General features: G+C 37.8%; 1 protein-coding gene across 1 annotated transcript; it reads right to left on the bottom strand.

Annotated features, from left to right (window-relative positions):
• Nucleotides 1–3,735: 3,735 nt before the first annotated feature.
• On the bottom strand, nt 3,736–7,362 carry MS3_00006007 (uncharacterized protein). Its single transcript, XM_051214093.1, has one exon. The coding sequence runs from the start codon at nt 5,376–5,378 to the stop codon at nt 4,653–4,655; it is 726 nt and encodes a 241-aa protein (XP_051067215.1). The 5' UTR covers nt 5,379–7,362; the 3' UTR covers nt 3,736–4,652.
• Nucleotides 7,363–20,147: the final 12,785 nt, after the last annotated feature.

Genomic DNA, 20,147 nt, shown 5'->3' with positions numbered 1-20,147 from the left:
ATCACACTTCTTGCTAACTGCCTTCAGCGCTCTCCGCAATACAGTAAATTCTTTTCTCAAAAGCTCGGGAAAGAATAATGGAGAACAGTAAAGAATAATAGATAATATGCAAGAATTGACAAATTGTAAGAGTAAATGTCGAGTACTCCCAAGAGCATGCAATCTCTCAATGTGGTAAACCAGACGAAAAACCTTCTTCGATAGCAATAAAACGTGGGCAGACCAAGAGAGATCATAGGAAAATGTAACACCAAGAAAATTGGCCTTTGACACTGTGTTTATCAAAGAGTCTCCAATGGCACATGCATTATGGGATCTCAAAATGGTGTTTAGATGGCGTTCATGTCTCATGCTAAAGCTAACAGCTTGACATTTAGACGGATTAAGTATGAGGCCATTACCAACAGACCAACAATCAATACGAGACGAAAACTCATTCATTTCTATGGGATGTAAAGAGGAAGAGATAGGCATACATACAATGAGATCATCCGCATATTTCACAAAAGTGTTTTCTGTGGAAGATGTCAGACCATACAGAAGAAAAGAGAGAGGAAGAGGTGAAACGACAGCTCTTTGTGGTACACCTTCATGAGACAGTAGAGACTCCGAACACTTTTCATCCAAATACACTGTACCGTTCCTTTCCAGAGAGGTAGGAACATAGTCAGTTGGTTATCCAGCTGTCAGTGTTGACGCTGAATAACTTGTTAATTAAACGTTGTCTTGGTATAGAATCAAAAGCTGAAGTATATTCCAGAAAAGCGCATCGAACTTACTTCTAACCCTTTTCTAAGTTGAACACTATATTGTGATATAGAACAGCAACAGCATCTAAGGTGCTTCTTTTGTATCTGTAGGCAAGCTGAAAGTATTAATAATTTTTCCACTGTTTTGAGGAAGGGTGACGTTATTGGAATAGGTCTAAATTTCACATTCTTATCACCAGATACTTTCTTTGGTACAGGGTTTATCTTCATCTTTCTCCACATTTTCGGTATGAGATTAGATGAGAAGGATCTGCTAAAGATAGTCGTGAATGGATAACATAGGACATCAGCACATTTTTCAAAAAGGAGGTCTGGAACACCATCAAGTCCTAAATATCGGGATGAACTAAGTAACTGGAGGCGTCTTTGGACATCAGTTTCAGTGAATCTAGGAGCACAGCTATTCTTTAAACCTGTAGATGAAACGAGCATCACGACAGATGACTGACGTACAAAAGACATATTTAAGTCAAAAACATTCAGCTGGTTATCGCTCCTAATCTCTCTGTCACCTGTAAGTTCTTTAAAGAGTTTCCACATACTTGGAGAGTCTTTGCAAGACAAGAGTTTTTGAGTAAACATACAGTTGAGACGTCTAATCTCTACGTTTATTAGACCATTTAGCTTACGAACTTCCTTGGAGTTTTCCTCCTTGTTCACTCTTTTTTTCATCCTTTGTAGTCGTTTTAGTTGTGAAGATGTAAGTCGATCAAAACTTACAAAAATGGTTTCAGTGGGACACCAAATATCAAAACTGTATTTTAAATAACAAGTGATAACATCAGTAGTGTTTTCCAGTGAGTCATCTGTAAGTAATTCCCAGCTAGTCGTATGAAACATGTTTTTCAGATTTCGGATATTTTCTTCTGAATAATTCCTACACTTCACTTTCCTGATTTGATATAAGAGTGTATTCTTCCCATGCTTTCCATATACTTTAGGTAGAAGACGAATTATACAGTGATCCAAGCTAGACAATGGAGCACGTTTACAAGTCACACATGTACTCACATCATTAATGAAAACGAAGTCTAAATGAGCATCCAAACGAGTAGGAAAATCTACTACATTTTGGTGACCTAGTGACGTAAGGAAGCTACAGTCACATGAATTGAAATCACCACATACAACGGAAAGTGAATCACTGAAGGCAGTAACAGCGAACTCAGTGAATTCATCAGCGAAAACAGATAGCACAGGTGATGTGCAGTCTGGAGTCACGTAGATATTGGTAACGTAAACATATTTGTATTTATCCAGAGGTTTTGGACGTCATCTTAGAGTTAGACAGTCGATAAAGTCATTTGAATACTTGAAACACACAAACGGAGATCGACATCTGTTCACATTTACAAACTTTAGTCTTCAGTAATAAGGATAGGAGGTCTGTCGACCTATATTAATCCTTGCAGTTTGTAATACTGTGGAGGTACACCCTCGTTTTGAATATATTAACAGACGATGCTGATATTACGTGTTCAGGTAGAGAATTCCAGTAATTCATTACTTGGTGCGAGAAACGGAACTCCAGACGTAAACGATTTGATCTCGGTTTTTGAACTTTCTTCGAATGTCCTCTCAAATGATCGGTTCCAGACGGAAACAAAAGATAAGACATGTTAACACCAAGGTCATTGTTCAGTATACGATAAGCCTATATTAGATCACCCCATATTCTACGGTAAGATAACGGAAATAAGTTAAGGTGTCTCAGTCTGTCTTCATAAGATAGGCCAGACAGACCTTGTACCATCTTAGTACCTCGTCGTTGGACTCTTTCTAGCATATCTGCTTCATACTTGAAACAAGGACACACTGCTTGAATCCTGTATTCTAAATGTGGTCGCACATAAATCGGACATAGTATTCTAAACATTTCATCATCTAAATACTGGAAAGACCTACGAATTGACCATAATACCCTATAGCCTTTCTCAGCAGCAGCCTTACAGTGACTAGTCGTTTTGAGATCATTGCTTAATATGACTCCTAAATCTTTATAGTTTCTTGCTTTGGGTAGCCCGAATCCACGTAGTGTATAGTCATACGAATCATCAGAGTTATTTAACTGCATCACTACACTATTATTAGGATTTACTTCTAGTGACCACCTGTCTAACCATGCCACCAATGAGCTAAGATCGTCCTGTAATACTATCCTATCCGACATGCTATGTATGGGTCTCCAAATCTTTATGTCATCAGCGAAGAGTAGAACGGATGATTTTGCTACAGTTGACAATACATTTACATAAAGTAAAAGGAGAAGAGGACCCAGGATTGTACCTTGGGGAACCCCACTTTTTACAGGTACCCACGAGGAGAGAGCCCCATTAACCCTTACCCTTCGTCTCCTGTCATGGAGAAAGTTACTTATCCAATCTACGACTGTATAATGGATTCCAAAACGTTCCAGTTTGAATTTAAGACCAGAGTGGGAAACCTTATCAAAGGCTTTACTTAGATCTATGAAAACCACATCCACAGGAGCATTCCGATCCTTTGCGGCAGCCCAATCTTCTCGTGCAATGAGAAGATTTGTCAAGCAAGATGGGCCTTTCCGAAAACCATGTTGTGCCCTGAAGAAAAGATTTTGCCCTTCAACATAGTTTATAACAGCTATCCGAATGATTTTCTCCATCAGTTTGACAACTGCACTAGTTAAGCCAACAGGTCTATAGTTACTAACTGAATCCCTACTCCCAGCCTTATACACCGGACTTATTATGGCGTCTTTCCAGTCTCTAGGAAGTCTGGACTGTCTCAGAGACATGTCGAATAGTATCGCTAATGGTTCAGCGATTTCATCTGATATGGCTTTCATAATCTGTTATGGTTCGTTATTGCTTGAATGCTATTACTGATGCGTCTTACTCGAACGAACGAATGATCAATGATTCAGCGACTCGATAGCTATTCTGGTTCGTTGTCCCCAACTCTGCTAACTCGATCAAGAAGTCTGGGTAAGGTGTAGAAAGTGTATTCTACAGACAAACAGCAGATAACAAGTCAAATCAAACACACAAATCAAGCGTATTTATACAATTATTTACAATCGATATTGTCATAGAAAATTTTTAAACATTAATCAACGAGTTCATTAATTGACCTATTTGCGCATTTAATCGATACTTCATCAATTGACTTATTTGCGCATTTAATCGATAGTTCATCAATTGACCCCAATAAAAATATCTAACATTTAATCAATAAGATGATCGATAAGATAAATTTTAAAAATATGAGTTTGGGAATCTATCGTCCCCAACATAATCCTAGGATGAATATCATCAGGACCACTGGACTTATCAGGCTTGAGATGCTGAAGTAGCCTTTAGACAGTACTTTCTCAATGACTATAGGATCCATCAGCGAGCCGTCACGGTCGCGATGAATCGTTGGTCGTTCCTCATTACCGATAGAAAACACTTTACTAAGATATTCCGATAAAGCTTCAGCTTTTTCGGCATCATTCTCTGCTAAGATTAACGGATTTTCTCGTATCAAAAGTGATGGAATTCCATCGCTTCTCTCATTTCGCCTTTTTATATACGAGAATAATCGTTTCGGACTATATCTAGAATCCCTAACCAATTGTTTTTCGTATGATAATCTAGTCTTGCTTATTAACGCTTTACAGGCATTCCTAATCTTACAATAACTGGATCTGTATTGTTCTAAGCCAGTAGAGAGGAACATATTCCAGTGCTTCTTCCTTTTTCTAAGAAGTTTCCTGACCGTTTTAGTTATCCATGATGGACTGTTATTCGGTATTCGCGGTACCAGGTATGGTATGAACGGGGACGTAACTAGTCTAAATTTATTAGCAAAGGAATTGTGAAGATTATTAAGTTTTTGATTGAGATCATGAACCGATTGATGTTAGACCACCTTTGGAAACCTGGAAGCACTGGACGGCCGTTTTGTCCTATCGTGGGACTCCTTGGCAGCAGTGCGCATCCAAGATCCTGCTCGCGAGATTCGAACCCAGGGTCTTCGGTCTCGCGCGCGAACGCTTAACCTACTGGACCACTGAGCTGGCCGGCATCCAATGGTGATAGTGTCTAACATAAACCAATCCATGAAATTGCGCGACCAACTACCTTTAAATACAGACCATGCTTCTTCAACTGATAAGCTAGTATCTACAAACCAATCTGTCTTAGCAGCGCATTCCTGAATGGCTGATATGTTAGCTTTCCATACATTTGAGCGGGGTGTAACCTGATCGTATAACATGTCCCTAGTTCTAAACGCGAATGACAAAACAGCGTGATCGCTGTTCACTAACGATGGAAGAATATTTAAGTCGACAATATCCTCAGTCTCATGAGTGATTACCAAGTCCAGCAGAGAAGAACGCTGGTTAACACCAAAACGTGTGGGTTTGGATACATGCTGCACTAGTGCATGCTCCATTAATTTTACTAGGAACCTACTATCAAAGGAGTTTATAGATCCTTCTGTGGTCATCTCAGTCCAACTAATATCAGGCGCATTAAAGTCTCCTATTGTCAAGTATCTGGTATTTTCACTCCAAAGATGAATATGCTCTAATATAAAGTCATCAACTAAGCAGATCGGGCTGCAATAGATGACACCGAGCATAAATGTACTACATCCGATAGCCAATTTACTGCCAATTACTTCACAAGTACCGCTATCACGAGATTCGCTAGCAGATGAGAGGATATTTATTTTATTGGCTACATATAACAGGACGCCACCTCCTTTTCTACATCTATGTCTATCGCTCCTGACGTATCCGGATAATTCTGGAGTAATGTCCAAGTCGTGGACTAACCACGTTTCTGTCACTGCTACGATGAGTGGCTTTAATCTGTTCACTAATGCTTCTAGTTCATAGAACTTATTTTTTAGACTACGAGCGTTGGCGTATAAAACTTCTAATTAGAACGGCCTATCCACATAGGCCTTGGTAGCATTCGCTTCCAAGACCTGAGTATCCGAAAACCCATTAGCCGGAGATTTTCCCTACCGTTTAGCCGACGGGTTTCTAGTTCAGCTAATGCTTTCTTCCTTTTTATTCTATCTTCGTGAGACATATCAGGTGTAACTCGGATGTCGGAATTGTCGTGACAACGAGCGTTATCCCGTTGCTTCTCCGATCCTAGGATTACCTTAAGGAGTCTGCATGGTCGGGGTTCAACACTGTCCTCAGTCCTCTTGCCTATTCTAACCAGTTTTGTTTTACCTGAACCCCTTCATGGTTACCTAGTAAGATACTACGAATATATTCTCCAAGCTTCTCTAAATCATGCGCGTGTCTAATTTTGGGATCAGGGTCGTTTGACTCCAGCAATTTGCTCACAATAATATTCGATGATATTAGATTATTCTTCTCAGTCACATAAGAGTGGGTTTCTCTCTTATTATCAGATTTCGGTAGTGCATTTTGTGACTCACAGTGGGAGCCCTCCAGTGACTTGCTAACCACCTGCGTACTACCTACAGCTTTTTTCTTTTCTTTTCGTTTTCTCCGTACTGTAGCCCATTTTTCATCCCTCAGGACACTGGGAATATTTGTAGCGGTGACGGTTTTATCCAGATCTTCAGTTTCCACTAGAGGTGTATGGTTACCATTGTCAGTGTCAGGTGGTATTACCCACTCGTTATTGTTAATGGACATTTCACGTTTTCGTCAATCAAAGTCGGTTCTTTAAGGCGTCTCGCAACACTATGTACTACACTGACACATTCGTCACTGTCAGTGATCGTGTTATCAGCGCATGCACCATCTTTCTTCTTACAGACCAAAGCCAATAGGCTCATAGCTTCTTGTATAAGTGATGCCTTGTTGGCACAGCAAAACATGCAAAGCCAATATGAGTTAGGCTTCGAACATCTTTTGTATGCGGTGGGACTTAAACGGGTGCACATTTTGTGGAACTACTTATTGCATTCGTCACACTGCATTCCCTCCTCCACAGGGAACAAACAGTTTGGCTGTCCACATTTGTGAGTACTACCAACCATTTTAGTCAGATCAAGGTGTAACACACAATATGATCACAGTATGAACACAAATGTCAGTCAACGAATAAAAGGTTACCTTAAGACAAACTTTAGCAAGATTTTAAACCTTAAATAAAGTACCTTGATACAGACCAAGAATCATTTCGAAAGCCAAAAAATGCAACAGCATATCACTTTAACTGTAGTAGATTCAATTAAAGTGTAAATCGTAGTTTTGATACGTAATTTACGATCAAAACAGTTAACTAATTCAACGAGAAACAATACCACTGACCTTTTTAGATAGCGCACCACACCTCTTCTTATTGTTTGATCGATCCTGACGATAAATTTTGAAATCATGTGGTGATACCAGGCAGTCGTCCTGTAAATCATTTAACCAAGATTCTTGAATTGTGATGACACCACAATTACGATACATATTTTGACTTAGTAGGAATCGAAGATAGTCAACTTTGTTGATTGGTGATCGACAGTTAGAATTTAGCGGCTTGGGAATCGACACACGATTATTGTTCATTCTCTTTAACGCTATGTCCTTTATAGTACTTTTTGCAACTTGTGCAGCGAAAGGTCGTAGCCTTTTCATAAACGCGCCTGTATAGGTTATGCGATCAATGGACATAATGAGACGTTAAAACAAAATGAAAGATAAACACATTACTTGTTGAAACAATTAAATGGAAGAAACAGGTAGCCCAGATATTCAAGCAGGCCACAAAATTTCGAATATTACAATCCTTTATCGCACCAATGTTTTGATCATGAATAACTAATAATTAATTCATATTAACGGTTAATATTGTTAATGAAAGAAGAAATTTGTGGTTTGTTATTCTGACAGTAAATTAATTGTTACAATATATAGGTAAATTAAACATGGGTGAAGTTCGGATCATCATTCCCAAATCCAAATTCATTTACTTTCCATAGTCATCTGTAGTTCAAACAAAATCATATGAATAATTAGTAAAATGATAGATCATACAAGTGAACATTTGAAATGAAAGACTGTACAAAGGTAAAACTGTCTGATTGATCTTGATCAACATGTATATATTCATTTGTCCAAACATGATGTAGATCCCACTGAAGTCATGGATCAGAAAATCACATGTGTGGTCAATCGTGAACTGCAATCGTAAACACTTATTCAATTCTACACTTCACTAGACTGTATCTCAAACAACTTTTTTAATAGATGTTTCAGATCAACGGGAATCGTGTACTGAATCCAATAAACCCACCTGTAGTAGTTCGTAACTGCATTTTGTTCGCTTCCATTATTCAAGCACACAGTATGTCGTCTTCATACAATACTTTTCCATTAAATATTGTTTCATATAATAGTTGTCAGTAAATGTGACCCAATGGGTTACTTACCTATCACTTTGAGTGCTTGTAATAGAAGTCTATACTTGACTGAAATTTGAGAAAATGAAATGGATGAGAGTTTATTTACTTCAACATCCATCTCATCATTGATGAGATGACCAAGAAAATAAATTGGTGGTTGTTTTCTGCCTCATAAAGTATCATAAAGTATTTGTATAGGCAATAGTCCGATACGTTGTTCTCCTTCAACAACATCCATATCAAAATGTGATGTTTACTAGAATACTTGCAATTTGTTTGTCGGTCTGCTTAGTTCCAGCTATCGAAATAGTCTGTAACGTATAAGTCTATCTCACTGTCTCTGCCTGTATATTTGAAATGAGAATTATCACAAATATGGCGGGTCAGTTGTGCAATAATTTTCGAATTCAGGTAAGTATCAATAAACTGTTTAGTGTTGTTTATGGCATCCGTGTCTTGGTGACTACCTTCATCCATTAAACCATCAGATTGAAGCTTTCACAGATATTTCACATGGTACCAGAGTTTGTGGATATTCATCGTCTAGTCAGTTGCACGTGGACCTGACAAAGCTACATAATAAATCAATGAAAATATTGATGTTAGACACTATCACCGGCCAGCTCAGTGATCCAATATGTCAAGCGTTCGCGTGCGAGACCGAAGACCCTGGGTTCGAATCACGCGAGCAGGGTCGTGGATGCGCACAGCTGCCGAGGAGTCCTACGAAAGGACAAAACGGCCGTCCAGTGCTTCCAGGTTTCCAAAGGTGGTCTAACATCAATCGGTTCATGATTTCAATCAAAAAGAGAATATTCAATTGGTTTTTCTCACAGAATTTGGCATTCACATCCGCAACTTCATTGTATTTCCAAAGAATCAACTGGTCCATTTGTTCTATATCTGAAACAACATAATTTCGATTAGGGAAACAACCAGAAATATTGTTTATTTGAAGATATCATTCAACGTGTTTTCAGCATCAAACTAATGAAAACCACCGAATATAAATACTAAATGAACTGAGGAAGAATAACAAAGAATCACATTGATCTCTTTACCACATTTCCCCATATTCTCACCTAATTGTCAATGTGATTGTAAATATTTAGTCCTTGAAATCAAAATAGTGATTTCATCTTTGATTTCATTAACTTGATCTGTGCTGTAACATGAAATACTTCCTTCATGAGTAGTACACCCGTTGTTATTCATTTTGAGTTGAAATGCTACTGGAGGTGATGAAGCCTCTGTCTCATTTCGGTACCTGATTATTTTAACTTATTACCAAACAGGACAGTACAGTGGTTTCTTGATTGAGGGAAATCCAGTTCAGCGTATTAAAGAAAGGCAAGTAGATATTTTAGAATACACATTTGTGAATCAACAGGTACGTGATTACTTTAAGTTATTACCAAACAGGAAATAGACGGTTTTATGATTTCTTGATTGAGGGAAATTCAGTTCAGCGTACTAAAGAACGGCAATTAGGTATTCTAGAATACGCGTTTGTAAATAAATCGAAAGTAGTGGTGAGTATGAGTTTCGGTGAGGAATGTCAGGTTATATCTGTCATATTCATTAATTATCAAAAGAGACACTTTAAATAAAATTACCTTTCGTTTTGTACGGTATCAGCTCATTACAGATTGCTTCGCTTTGATCCGTCTTCATTTCTAATTAGTTGGTAAAAGAAACAATAAAAGACTATTCATCTCATCAGATTCATATTCAGTCATTTTCACCAGAAACCACGTTGATCTATGGGAAACGAATTATCAGCAGAGATGTATGGTGTCTAACTGAGGAATGAAGGACTTCTTAACTGGATATCTCTACATCCCAGGGCTAATGTTCACCTCGACATTCTACTAGACACCATCCATCTCTGCTAAAATCACTTGTGACTCAGTGGCAATATGGAGGAGATCCGTACAAGATGCACATTTGCCAAAACAGACTACTCAGTTATAGTCTTAAACATCAATGTAAGATTCAAATAATCAATACACACAAACTGAATAAACTCCAATTTTGGATGTAACCTCACAAACTCTCATTGTAAGTTCAAGATGCCCTACTAAATCTGCGGCTTTATATGTCGACATGATGTACTTGTGTTGCATAGAACCTACAATTAATTGGAGATGAAAATGACACTTACATAATTGAAAATGCTCAAGATATTCATGTAGCCTCAGCTAAATTATCGATGTTAACTAAACACTAGATTTTGCATACTGCATTTAGCAACGGCGACACGGACATAAAGTGTGTGAAGTAGAGTTCGATAAGACCCAATGTGGATTTAATTTTCTTTCGTTATAATCACATAAACGACGTTTATGCATCAACAACGCCTAAATGCTGATCACGAAAGCATTACTTGTTGTGAACTAGACGAACAGCCTGATATGCTTGACAGACGAAAGTGAGATTGTGAATGAAATAAAACAACTCTATTTACTGAACTGCTGACCACAAGTAATTTTTACCATGTTTTGGTCCGTAAATTATCGAACAGTCGTAGTTAATGATAGGCAAACAAAATGGATAAATTCTGATGAAATTGTAAGAGGTGAACAAATTATTGAGATGCATAGGAATGAACTACATGAAATTCAATATTTTGACTTACTTTCATGATGTTCAACACTTTCCTTAAAACATGCATCCAGTTCCAGTGAATTCAAGTAAACATACGCTATATAGAATTGGAGAAATCGAACAAATATCGAGCTACAACATCGTACAGAATTACAACATTTGAATGGAAAATAATAAGGTGTTGTGGCACTCCGTGGACAGTGTTCAGGACTGAATTTGATGAGCTACTGTTGTCATGTGAGTTTTCTTAGAGTATTGTCCGGAAATGTGAGGAACACGTGATTCGCAGCACTTTCAGCTCGAGATCGTCAATTGAACGCATTTTCACCAAGTGTTGTTGTTCTCAATCAGACTTTAATAGAGTTTCTTTCAAAGTGTTGGTTTGAAGCGAGAATTTATAGATATGGAACTCAGTGTAAACATTAACATTGAGATCGACATGTATCCGTCCGACTAGTCCTAAGCAAGATAAAATAGAGGTCTTGAGTTTCATTGGTAGACAAATACTAAATATCAGTAAAGAATTGTGGAGGTTGTTAATTTTTTGACTGACATCATGAGTGTTAGACCATTAATACTAAAAACATTAAAATTAAATGCACAGCATCATTCATTTTGAAGAATGTACTGCATAAGGAATTTTCGAAGTGGTATGAGACGGTGTTTCATATTTGTCTCTTCACTTCCTGATGAAAAGTGAAACAGTCTTCAAAGTATGTCAATATGCTGCAAATGTTGAAAACTGTTCGGTTATTAAATTACTTACGATACCGTTTTTCGTTATCTCTCTTTATCTTCTGGATAACTATGGAAAGCATTAAAAGCAGATTGCAAATTAATTTGTTTTGAATGTGGATATTAATGAATAAATTATATTATCGGAATGGGTTTTGTGGAGATTTTTAGAAGTTTCACTGGTTGAAGCTAGACCACCATGGAAAACCTGGAAGCATTGAACGGCCATTACATCTTATTGTAGGACTCCTTAGCATTGAGCATCCATGACCCTGCCCCGCGGGTTCGAGCCCAGGACAAATCAGTCTCGTGCAGGAGCGCTTAACCACTAGGCCACTGAGCCGGCTGTCATCCAACGGTGTTAATGTCTAGCTTCAGCCAATCCACGAAGTTACGCCACCTTACATCATTGTCTTCAGTGAGTTCCTATCTCACAACAGACATGGTTGAATTCCACTGGTAACGACTTCTCACTAGAACTCCAGGAGTATCTCTTGAAGTCAGTCACTAGTTAGCAGGTGATTATTTGTTAGGTATGCAGAGGAATATAACAATAATTATCGTGTTAAGTCGAATGATGTCCTTGGACGTTAAATGGACATTTCCTATTGGTCGATATTTATTAAACTTGTTAAATATTGTGTAAATGTTGTTTTCTGTTTTATGGTACGATGTGGTTTGTTTGGTTTGTATATAAACAGAGTATGTTTGAAATATAACGATTCATAACTCAGAGGCTGAGACTTGTGTTCTGAACTCCACTGGCTGGACCAGACAGGGAAGCGGGACCAATCTAGACTCTAGGCCGTCCGTACGTGTTCACGTGTCACTGGATCGATCGATAAATACGCTTCGCTCTAATACACAGTCACAAGGTCACAACAATTGGCACGGGGTAAAAATCGATCCAAGTTCAAGTCACAACATTATTATTATTATCAGGATGGGTTTTGTGGAAATTTTTAGAAACTTCACTGGCTGAAATCATGAGTCAATTGAAGCTAGACCACCATGAATTGGTTGAAGTTAGACATTAACACCGTTGGATGTCAGCCAGCTCAGTGGTGTAGTTGGTTAAGCGCCTGGCGCCAGACTGATAGATCCTGTGTTCGGATCTCGCGTGTGACGAGATCGTGGATGAACACTGCTGAGGAGTCTCATGCTAAGACGAAATGGCCGTCCAGTGCTTCCAGGTTTTCCATGATGGTTTATCTTCAACTGAATCATGATTTCAACCAGTGGGATAAGTCATATCTGGTGTGGTGACAAGTGAATGTGGTTTGATGAACGACTGAATATATCGCTAACTGATTCAACATGAAATTATGAACTCTTGAAATTGTTTCGGATACTTGCTAGAAATGGAGTGAAAATCTCAAATAACCAATCCATATCGTTTTACTGGTCTAAAGTATTGACCCTCACCATGATATGTGGATGTTGATTACAACTTTTGATGAGGGTGTTCAATTCCATGAGACAAGTGTGCATTACACTTCAAGTTGCGTCAGTGGACACTAGAGTTGAATCCCTGACGAAAGGCATCTCGTTTCACTTCCTTTAACAAATGACTAATTCTATAGCATGTTTGCTTACAGTATCAGAATAAAACTTATACTAGCTTAAGCATAGCAGTTGTGATGCAAGAGAGCAGTCACATATCAAATTGATGGATTGTTTATGGTATACAACTGGAAATAATGATCGCACATATCGAGGTCCAACACTTTAGTGTAGACTATTCACTGACGGATCATACTTCAGTAACCTCTCATTCTGAGATATTATTTTATCATTATGTTATGCCTGTAAATATATGTCTGAGAGAGATTGTGGTATTTTGTCAGAATTATCAAAGATAAACTACAGGGTGTCTAATTAGTGGCATTAGTTATGCTGCAATCCTGTTATTTTAGAATAAAATCGTTGAAAGTTGGACTTTGTTCACTTCCACATGTGAGATTGATTTGTAGTCAACGAATTCAACACTTCAACATGTAAGTCAATAATAATGAAATACTGAATAGAAATTAAAACACTGGATGAGAATAATTTCTCTTACGTAACAAAGCATACATGGCTGCATCACCGGTCCAATAGTTGGTTTTACAGCTGATATCTAGAATCATTCATGTAGTTAGGGAACTCGATTATTTTTGGACATACAATGATCAATATTCTCAATTCTGATTTCATCTGAAATAGACACAATAAATTTGGGCAACTCGGTTGAATAACAAGGTGATTTAGTTACATTTCAAAAATAGTATTGTGCTGTATTCGAATTATTTATAATGTGATGTAACAGAAGTAAGATGAATGAGGTTTGATATTACGACATCAATCACACATTCTACTAGTGGTATTATTGGAGAATATTGGCAAGCTGGATCAATAGTTTTTTGTTCATCAGGTGAGAGGAAGTGAAACATCAATAATCCCTGGAATTTCCTTAGATAGCACAGATAGCACTATTGTCACACTAGAATTTTATATTTTTAATTTACCATTTTATTGGTAGGTATAAAGAGAGTGGGCGCATGAATGGTGTTAATAATTTCATGAGTGTACAAATAGAGAGGCAATTAATTTTCACGAAGAAACTGAACGTGATAGAATTAATTTAATCTTTCAATGAATCACATTTATAAATGTTTCAGGTTTGAAAATAGTTGGATCAGTCGAGCAACTGGACATACTGAACACGGATATGCACTCATTGGGCGCAGTTTATTTTGACTTTAAATTTCAGTAGTATAAAAGATTATGTCATATAAGATTGAATAATCAAATTACCTTTCACAGTTGTTATTCTGTTGTCGAAGTCTCTGATAGATCGAAACATACTTTCCATCAGATCTAGAGATTAAAAACACACACAACAACGTGTTTTATTACTACGTTTGTTACTGGATGTTCAAATCAGTTGTTTGTAAAAACATCTGTCAGTTACATTGAAAAAATAACGATTTTATTCCAATGAATATATTAGATTTTGATTGTGATCATAAACCGATTGATGTTAGACCACAATTGAATACCCGGAAGCACTGGATGGCCGTTTCATCCTACTACGGGACTTCTCAGCACTACGCACTTACGATACCGCTCGTGAGATCTTAATCAAAACTTAACAATCACAACAAACACTATACTGATAATAACTATGTGCTCACTAGTGACTAGCTTCGTGAGAAAATTCTCGGAGTTCTAGTAGGAATCCGTGACAACTGGAGCTAATCCATGTCGGATAGAAACAGGTGTCTACCTCAGTACAATGGAAGATGGTTGTGCAACTTCGTGGATTGATTGAGGTTAGACATTAACACTATTGGATGCCGGCTCAGTGATTCAATAGGTTAAGCGTTTGCGCGCTAGACTGAAGAACCTGGGTTCGAATATCGCGAGGTGCGAGATCATGGATGCGCACTGCTGAGGACGAAACGGCCGTCCAGTGCTTCCAGCTTTTCAATGGTGGTCTAACATCAATCGGTTCAGTATCTCAATCAATACCAAACAATCTCCACAACCCCTTTACGAACATATCAGAGTCATTACATTACAGAACATCAAACACATCTCAGCAAATAATTAATGAGCTGATATGATTTCAAGAACACTATTATACATGTATCAAATTCAGGTTCTCGGACATAAACGAGTGGATCAAATTCTACTTCATTTAAATAGTACGATAGAACGTGTGTTATGTGAACACGTTTGTTTGTATGATATATAGTTTGCAAAATTAAAAAAACCGTTACGTACCTTCCGATGCAGAAATCTTCGCTTTTAAGTTCGCAACATACAGATAAAAAATGATCTGTTTTAAATCCTTAGGATGCTTTGGTTCGACATCTGAAAAAAGAAACAGTATTTGTCACAACAATAAGTAGTTCACTTGATTTTTGAGTATTGACGTTCACATTTAAGTACGATGAACCAGATCACTACAGATAGATATGTGATTGTCAAGATTCAGAACACTACAGAATAAGGGTTACTCGTGGACCATCATCGAAACACCACAATTAATGTTTGAAAGACAAAGAATAATGATTAAAACAACGAGTGGTTTTCAACAGGAACAAGTATTTCCACTCAATCAATGTTCTGATCAATTAGTGTCATATGGTTGAGTCATCACAATAAATCCAAACGGTATACATTTGTCTAGAACCTATCTTAGCATTATTCAGATAGAAGGGAGAAACGACAAATTTATAAAACAGACTAATATGCCCAAACAATAGTGGGAGTAAAACAATCCATGTAAACAGCCTACGCTTTACATCATGTTTAAGTCAAGGTTAAGGAATGATGGCGATGGTGAAAATGTTAGTGATATGACTCTGTTTGTACACTGTATAAGACGTGAATATCTCAGCATGTATTTGTAAAAGTGCATTTTCAATAATACTGATAACTTACCAGTCTGTTTGGATGTATGAAGAAGCAAGAGCAGTGAAGCAACGTGAACCAAAACCAAACGAACCATATTCATTGAAACTACAGAATTTATTCTTCAGTTTATATACGATGATGAAATGAAGAAGGAAGATGGTGTGAATATTATTTACCATATAAAAGATCAATGAATGTAATTAACATTTAGAAACTATGCAAGATTCAATGAATGAATAAAGCACAAACAGACACGTTGCATTCTTATTTGACCGACATCGGCATCTTTAAAAGAATGTCCAACCATCAATTAATTTCAAAATGAATAGAGTTTTAGAATAAAATCTTTCGTTGTGAATCAAGTTCGTCTCATTATTATTCAAGAATGAAGTTTGTGTTTTCTAAAGAGTGAACAGTTGAGATCAGATGACCTTTCAAAAGTAAAACATATAAATTGAACAGTGTTGTTTACTGCTAATTAGAAGAGAATTTTATGAATACACTCTGCCCTTTATGTCTATCGTCGTACGACCTCTAGACGTAATATTCAGACAAATTATATACCTGAATAGTATATGTATTTCGTTTGATGAACAATAAACATTAAACGATTATTGATTTCTTTTGTAACTTAGTTGTCTGTAGCGTGGTGTCGAGTTGGGGTTACCTATGAACACTGCTACAAAGAAACACGGGCCAAGTTAATCAGAAGGCGAGGTTTGAACGTAACCAAATAAATCCATAAAATCCTCGAGAAGCCAAATATTAGAAGGCAGTTAATGGACCAAGTCGAGATATATTTGCTGGTGATCTCGTGGCATCGAAAGAATACCGAAATCGTGCCAGGATAGAAGCTTGGTTACAGAACGTAACCGAATTCGCGCGAAGTTACAATCAAAGTGTGAGTATAAGAATGGAAGCACAAAATAGATGTCACTAGTACAGTCAAACAAAAGCACATTAAAACAAGCACTGGTACAGTTGGTTATAATAATGACTGTTTTTATTAAACCAGTCGTGTTCTCGTGATAAATGTGAGTCACTACTTGTCTACTCATCCAACAACATTTTTAATTACATCCTAGCACTAACATATTTACTCACATGCTCTACACCTCGTGGGACATGGGCTCAGATCAGAATCTTGCGAAACATTCTTTTCTGGACTCTCCTTTCCAGTTGTTGTCAAGTAATATTCATTGTTTTGATGTTTGCCTCAGTCTCCTGACACAATGTTTCCTTATATCTACCTCATTTTTTTTTGCTCTGGGGATTCTAATTCGCAGACTAACTGTTGATGCAGTTTGGTGAGTTCCACAATGTAAGTCCAACTAGCCTCCAGAGTTCTTTGTTGAATCCTTCTTCAGCTAGAATTTGTTTTGTTCTCTGCCACAGCATGTTGTTTCTGATGGTTAGTGTCCAAGGGATCTAGTGTGTCTTGTATAGATCATTGTTTGTAAATGTCTGAATCTGTTGTAACAGCACATTACAGCTGCGTACAACACGGTTATATTGACGTTTGTGTTGAAGATTCTGATGTTGTACTGACTGAAATTTCTTTTGAGTTTGATATTTTCTTCAATCGTGACAATATCGCTTTTCCCAATCCAGTTGACATCCAGGAGAAAAAGTAATCCTAAGAGTCAATAAATATGAGCATCCTTTCAATCAGGACTCCACACTTCAGTCACTCGTATAATATATGTGTGGTGGAGGCCATCTACTCTGATTCTCCATAATGTTGAGGTAGATTCGGTAGGCTTCTCCTATCAACCCAGTCAAATGATTTCTTGCAGTCAGGAACGTTGATGTTTAGCGATGAGTTCCATTCAACTTATCGTTCAGCAATGAACTGTAGAGTGGTGAAGATAATAAGGATCATCCTTGTAGTTACCTCCATATTTGACTTAAATGCTTCAGCCGATATATTGTCTGGACCTTCTACGTTTCCAAAGTTGATTCGTCCTATAACTTAGCTGATTTCCTGGATTGTCGGTTGAGTAACGTCTAAAGAAATCTGTAAATGGTTCTTCGATATTCGATGGATTTGGTGAGGCCGGTCTAATCAGTAGCTCATCAAAGTGTTCGACAGACCTGTCTAACTGACCTGAAAATATATCACCTGAAGTACTGAACTCAAACAGAGAATTAACTGCTAACATTCTTTACATTCTATTCAGGAAGATTTGGAAGGAAAAACAGGCGTGAATGACAGACTGGAAAGAAGGATACCTCATCAAGATACCAAAGATAGAAGGTCTGAAAAATGTGAGAACTACACAGGCATCACATTGCTTCCAGCACCAGGAAAGGTTTTCAAAAGAATGTTGCTGAACAGGTTGGAAGATTTCGTAGACCCACAAATTCCAGATGATTATCGTCGAACAGTTAGTTGAACGGATCTGATCATTAAATATCAACTTTCTTGATTACGAGAAGGCATTCGGCAGTGTGGATAAGAGAATCATCGATGAACAAGGAAGATCCGATGCAGACGTAATAGTAAGGGTTGACACAGAAAAGACATCATTCCTACAGTTGAAGAACATATAGGACTCAACATGACTACCAATCAATATCAAATTTGGACTCTTCTATCTGAACCTCAAGGCAGCTCTATTGTACGGAGCGTAAGAATCAATAACTACCACAACAATAATCAGGCATGTACAGGTATTTATAAAACAGTTGTCTACTGAAGCTCCCACCAGCAAAATCCTACTGTGGGAGAGAACAAACCAGCTTCCAAATGAATATTGCATCAGATGCATCTCTTCACCCTCTTGTTTACTCATGTGCATTCGGCCTGTGTCTGGTCTTTCTCCGTTCTCGTTCGGCTGATGTAAATTGCTGTCACCTTATTATTCCCCTGTTGAATAGTGCGCTGGGTATCGATCAAGATCCATTTTTTATGATGGTGCGTCACGTGGGCCAGCATCTCCTGACATAGTCAGACTGATGCTTATTTAGCCCATTTCCAGCTGTTATGCATAATATTCTCCTACTGTTTGAGTGTATCTTCTAAGGATTGAGACCTGTTGCAGAGTGCTATCTTGGGTTCACCGAGCTTATTTGTATCTGATATTAAGGTTATATCGAACTCCCATAATGTTGCTTGTCCGATTGTCCACTGCTTCTTTAGCTTCAATTTCAGCTTGAACATCTCCAGATGGTGATTTGAAGCTATGTCAACTCCTCTATTTGTTTTCACGTTTTCCACTGACTCGTCTGAACTTCTCGTTGATGCAGATGTGATTGATCTGGTTCTTTGTCGTGTTGTCTGTCGAAGCCCATGTAGCTTTGTGAATGCGTTCATGGAGGAGAATGATGACATCTATGTCTTTGCTGTTGAAAGCAGATAAATAAGCAAGTCTTTTGCCATTTTCATTTCTTTCTTCCAGTCCATGTCGTTCCATTATTTCTTTGTACCTGATGTTGTCCATTACGTCTTTGGCGTTCGGGTCCTCTACCAGGATGGTCAGGTTGTTTCCTAGATGCTTCTCTACGGTCGGCCATAGCCTCTCATAAAACTAGTCTTTATCTTCTTCACTGACCTCGTTGTTGGGTGCATGACACTATGTTATATGCACTGTAATCCCCTCGTTCTTTGTTTTGAAAGTTGCATTGACCATCCTGTATCCATGAGATTCGTGCTTTTACAAACAGCATCAGTGAAATTGCCTGTGTGTGAGAGGCATTCTCTTCTTCATGACCAGAGTACAACAGAAACTTCAACGAAGCTAATCTTGCCTTTCAGTAGTTTTCATCTTTGCATCACTGATTGTGATCTGTGTCAAAAACTATTTTTGATGGTAATGTCATGATGTTCCATTTCGCGGTTCATACCTTATATGAATTATGGAAACGAATAACTCTTTGAAATATCTAGATGGCAGGAACAGCTAGTCCACCAATTCAAGCAGGCCGCCAATGTCGCATCATTCAGATGCATCAAATATTTTGAATCTCATATTGTAAATTCGTGAACAGACATCCACAGCAGCCAACGTTTTATGCATCGAAAATAAGCAACACCTATTTTGCTCCGTTATGCGGTAGTGAACAACAACACCAGTGGGGAACAATCGAATGTATCTGACACGAAATTACAGGACTTGTTAATATAACCTAACAATCAAGCATAAAGTAAATACGTAATTTGCAAAATGTCCATCGATTGTCTCAAAATGGCTCAGACTTCATTGTTCTTGCATTTTCATACAAATTGCATCCTGTTTCCGTTCTTTACTGTTCGATCCTCTTGCCTCTCTGCTTCCA

The sequence above is a fragment of the Schistosoma haematobium genome, chromosome 2 (genome assembly GCF_000699445.3).
Source record: "Schistosoma haematobium chromosome 2, whole genome shotgun sequence".
In the NCBI taxonomy this organism is placed as follows: Eukaryota; Metazoa; Platyhelminthes; class Trematoda; order Strigeidida; family Schistosomatidae; genus Schistosoma; species Schistosoma haematobium.
This window is presented reverse-complemented; position numbering and strand designations above follow the sequence as displayed.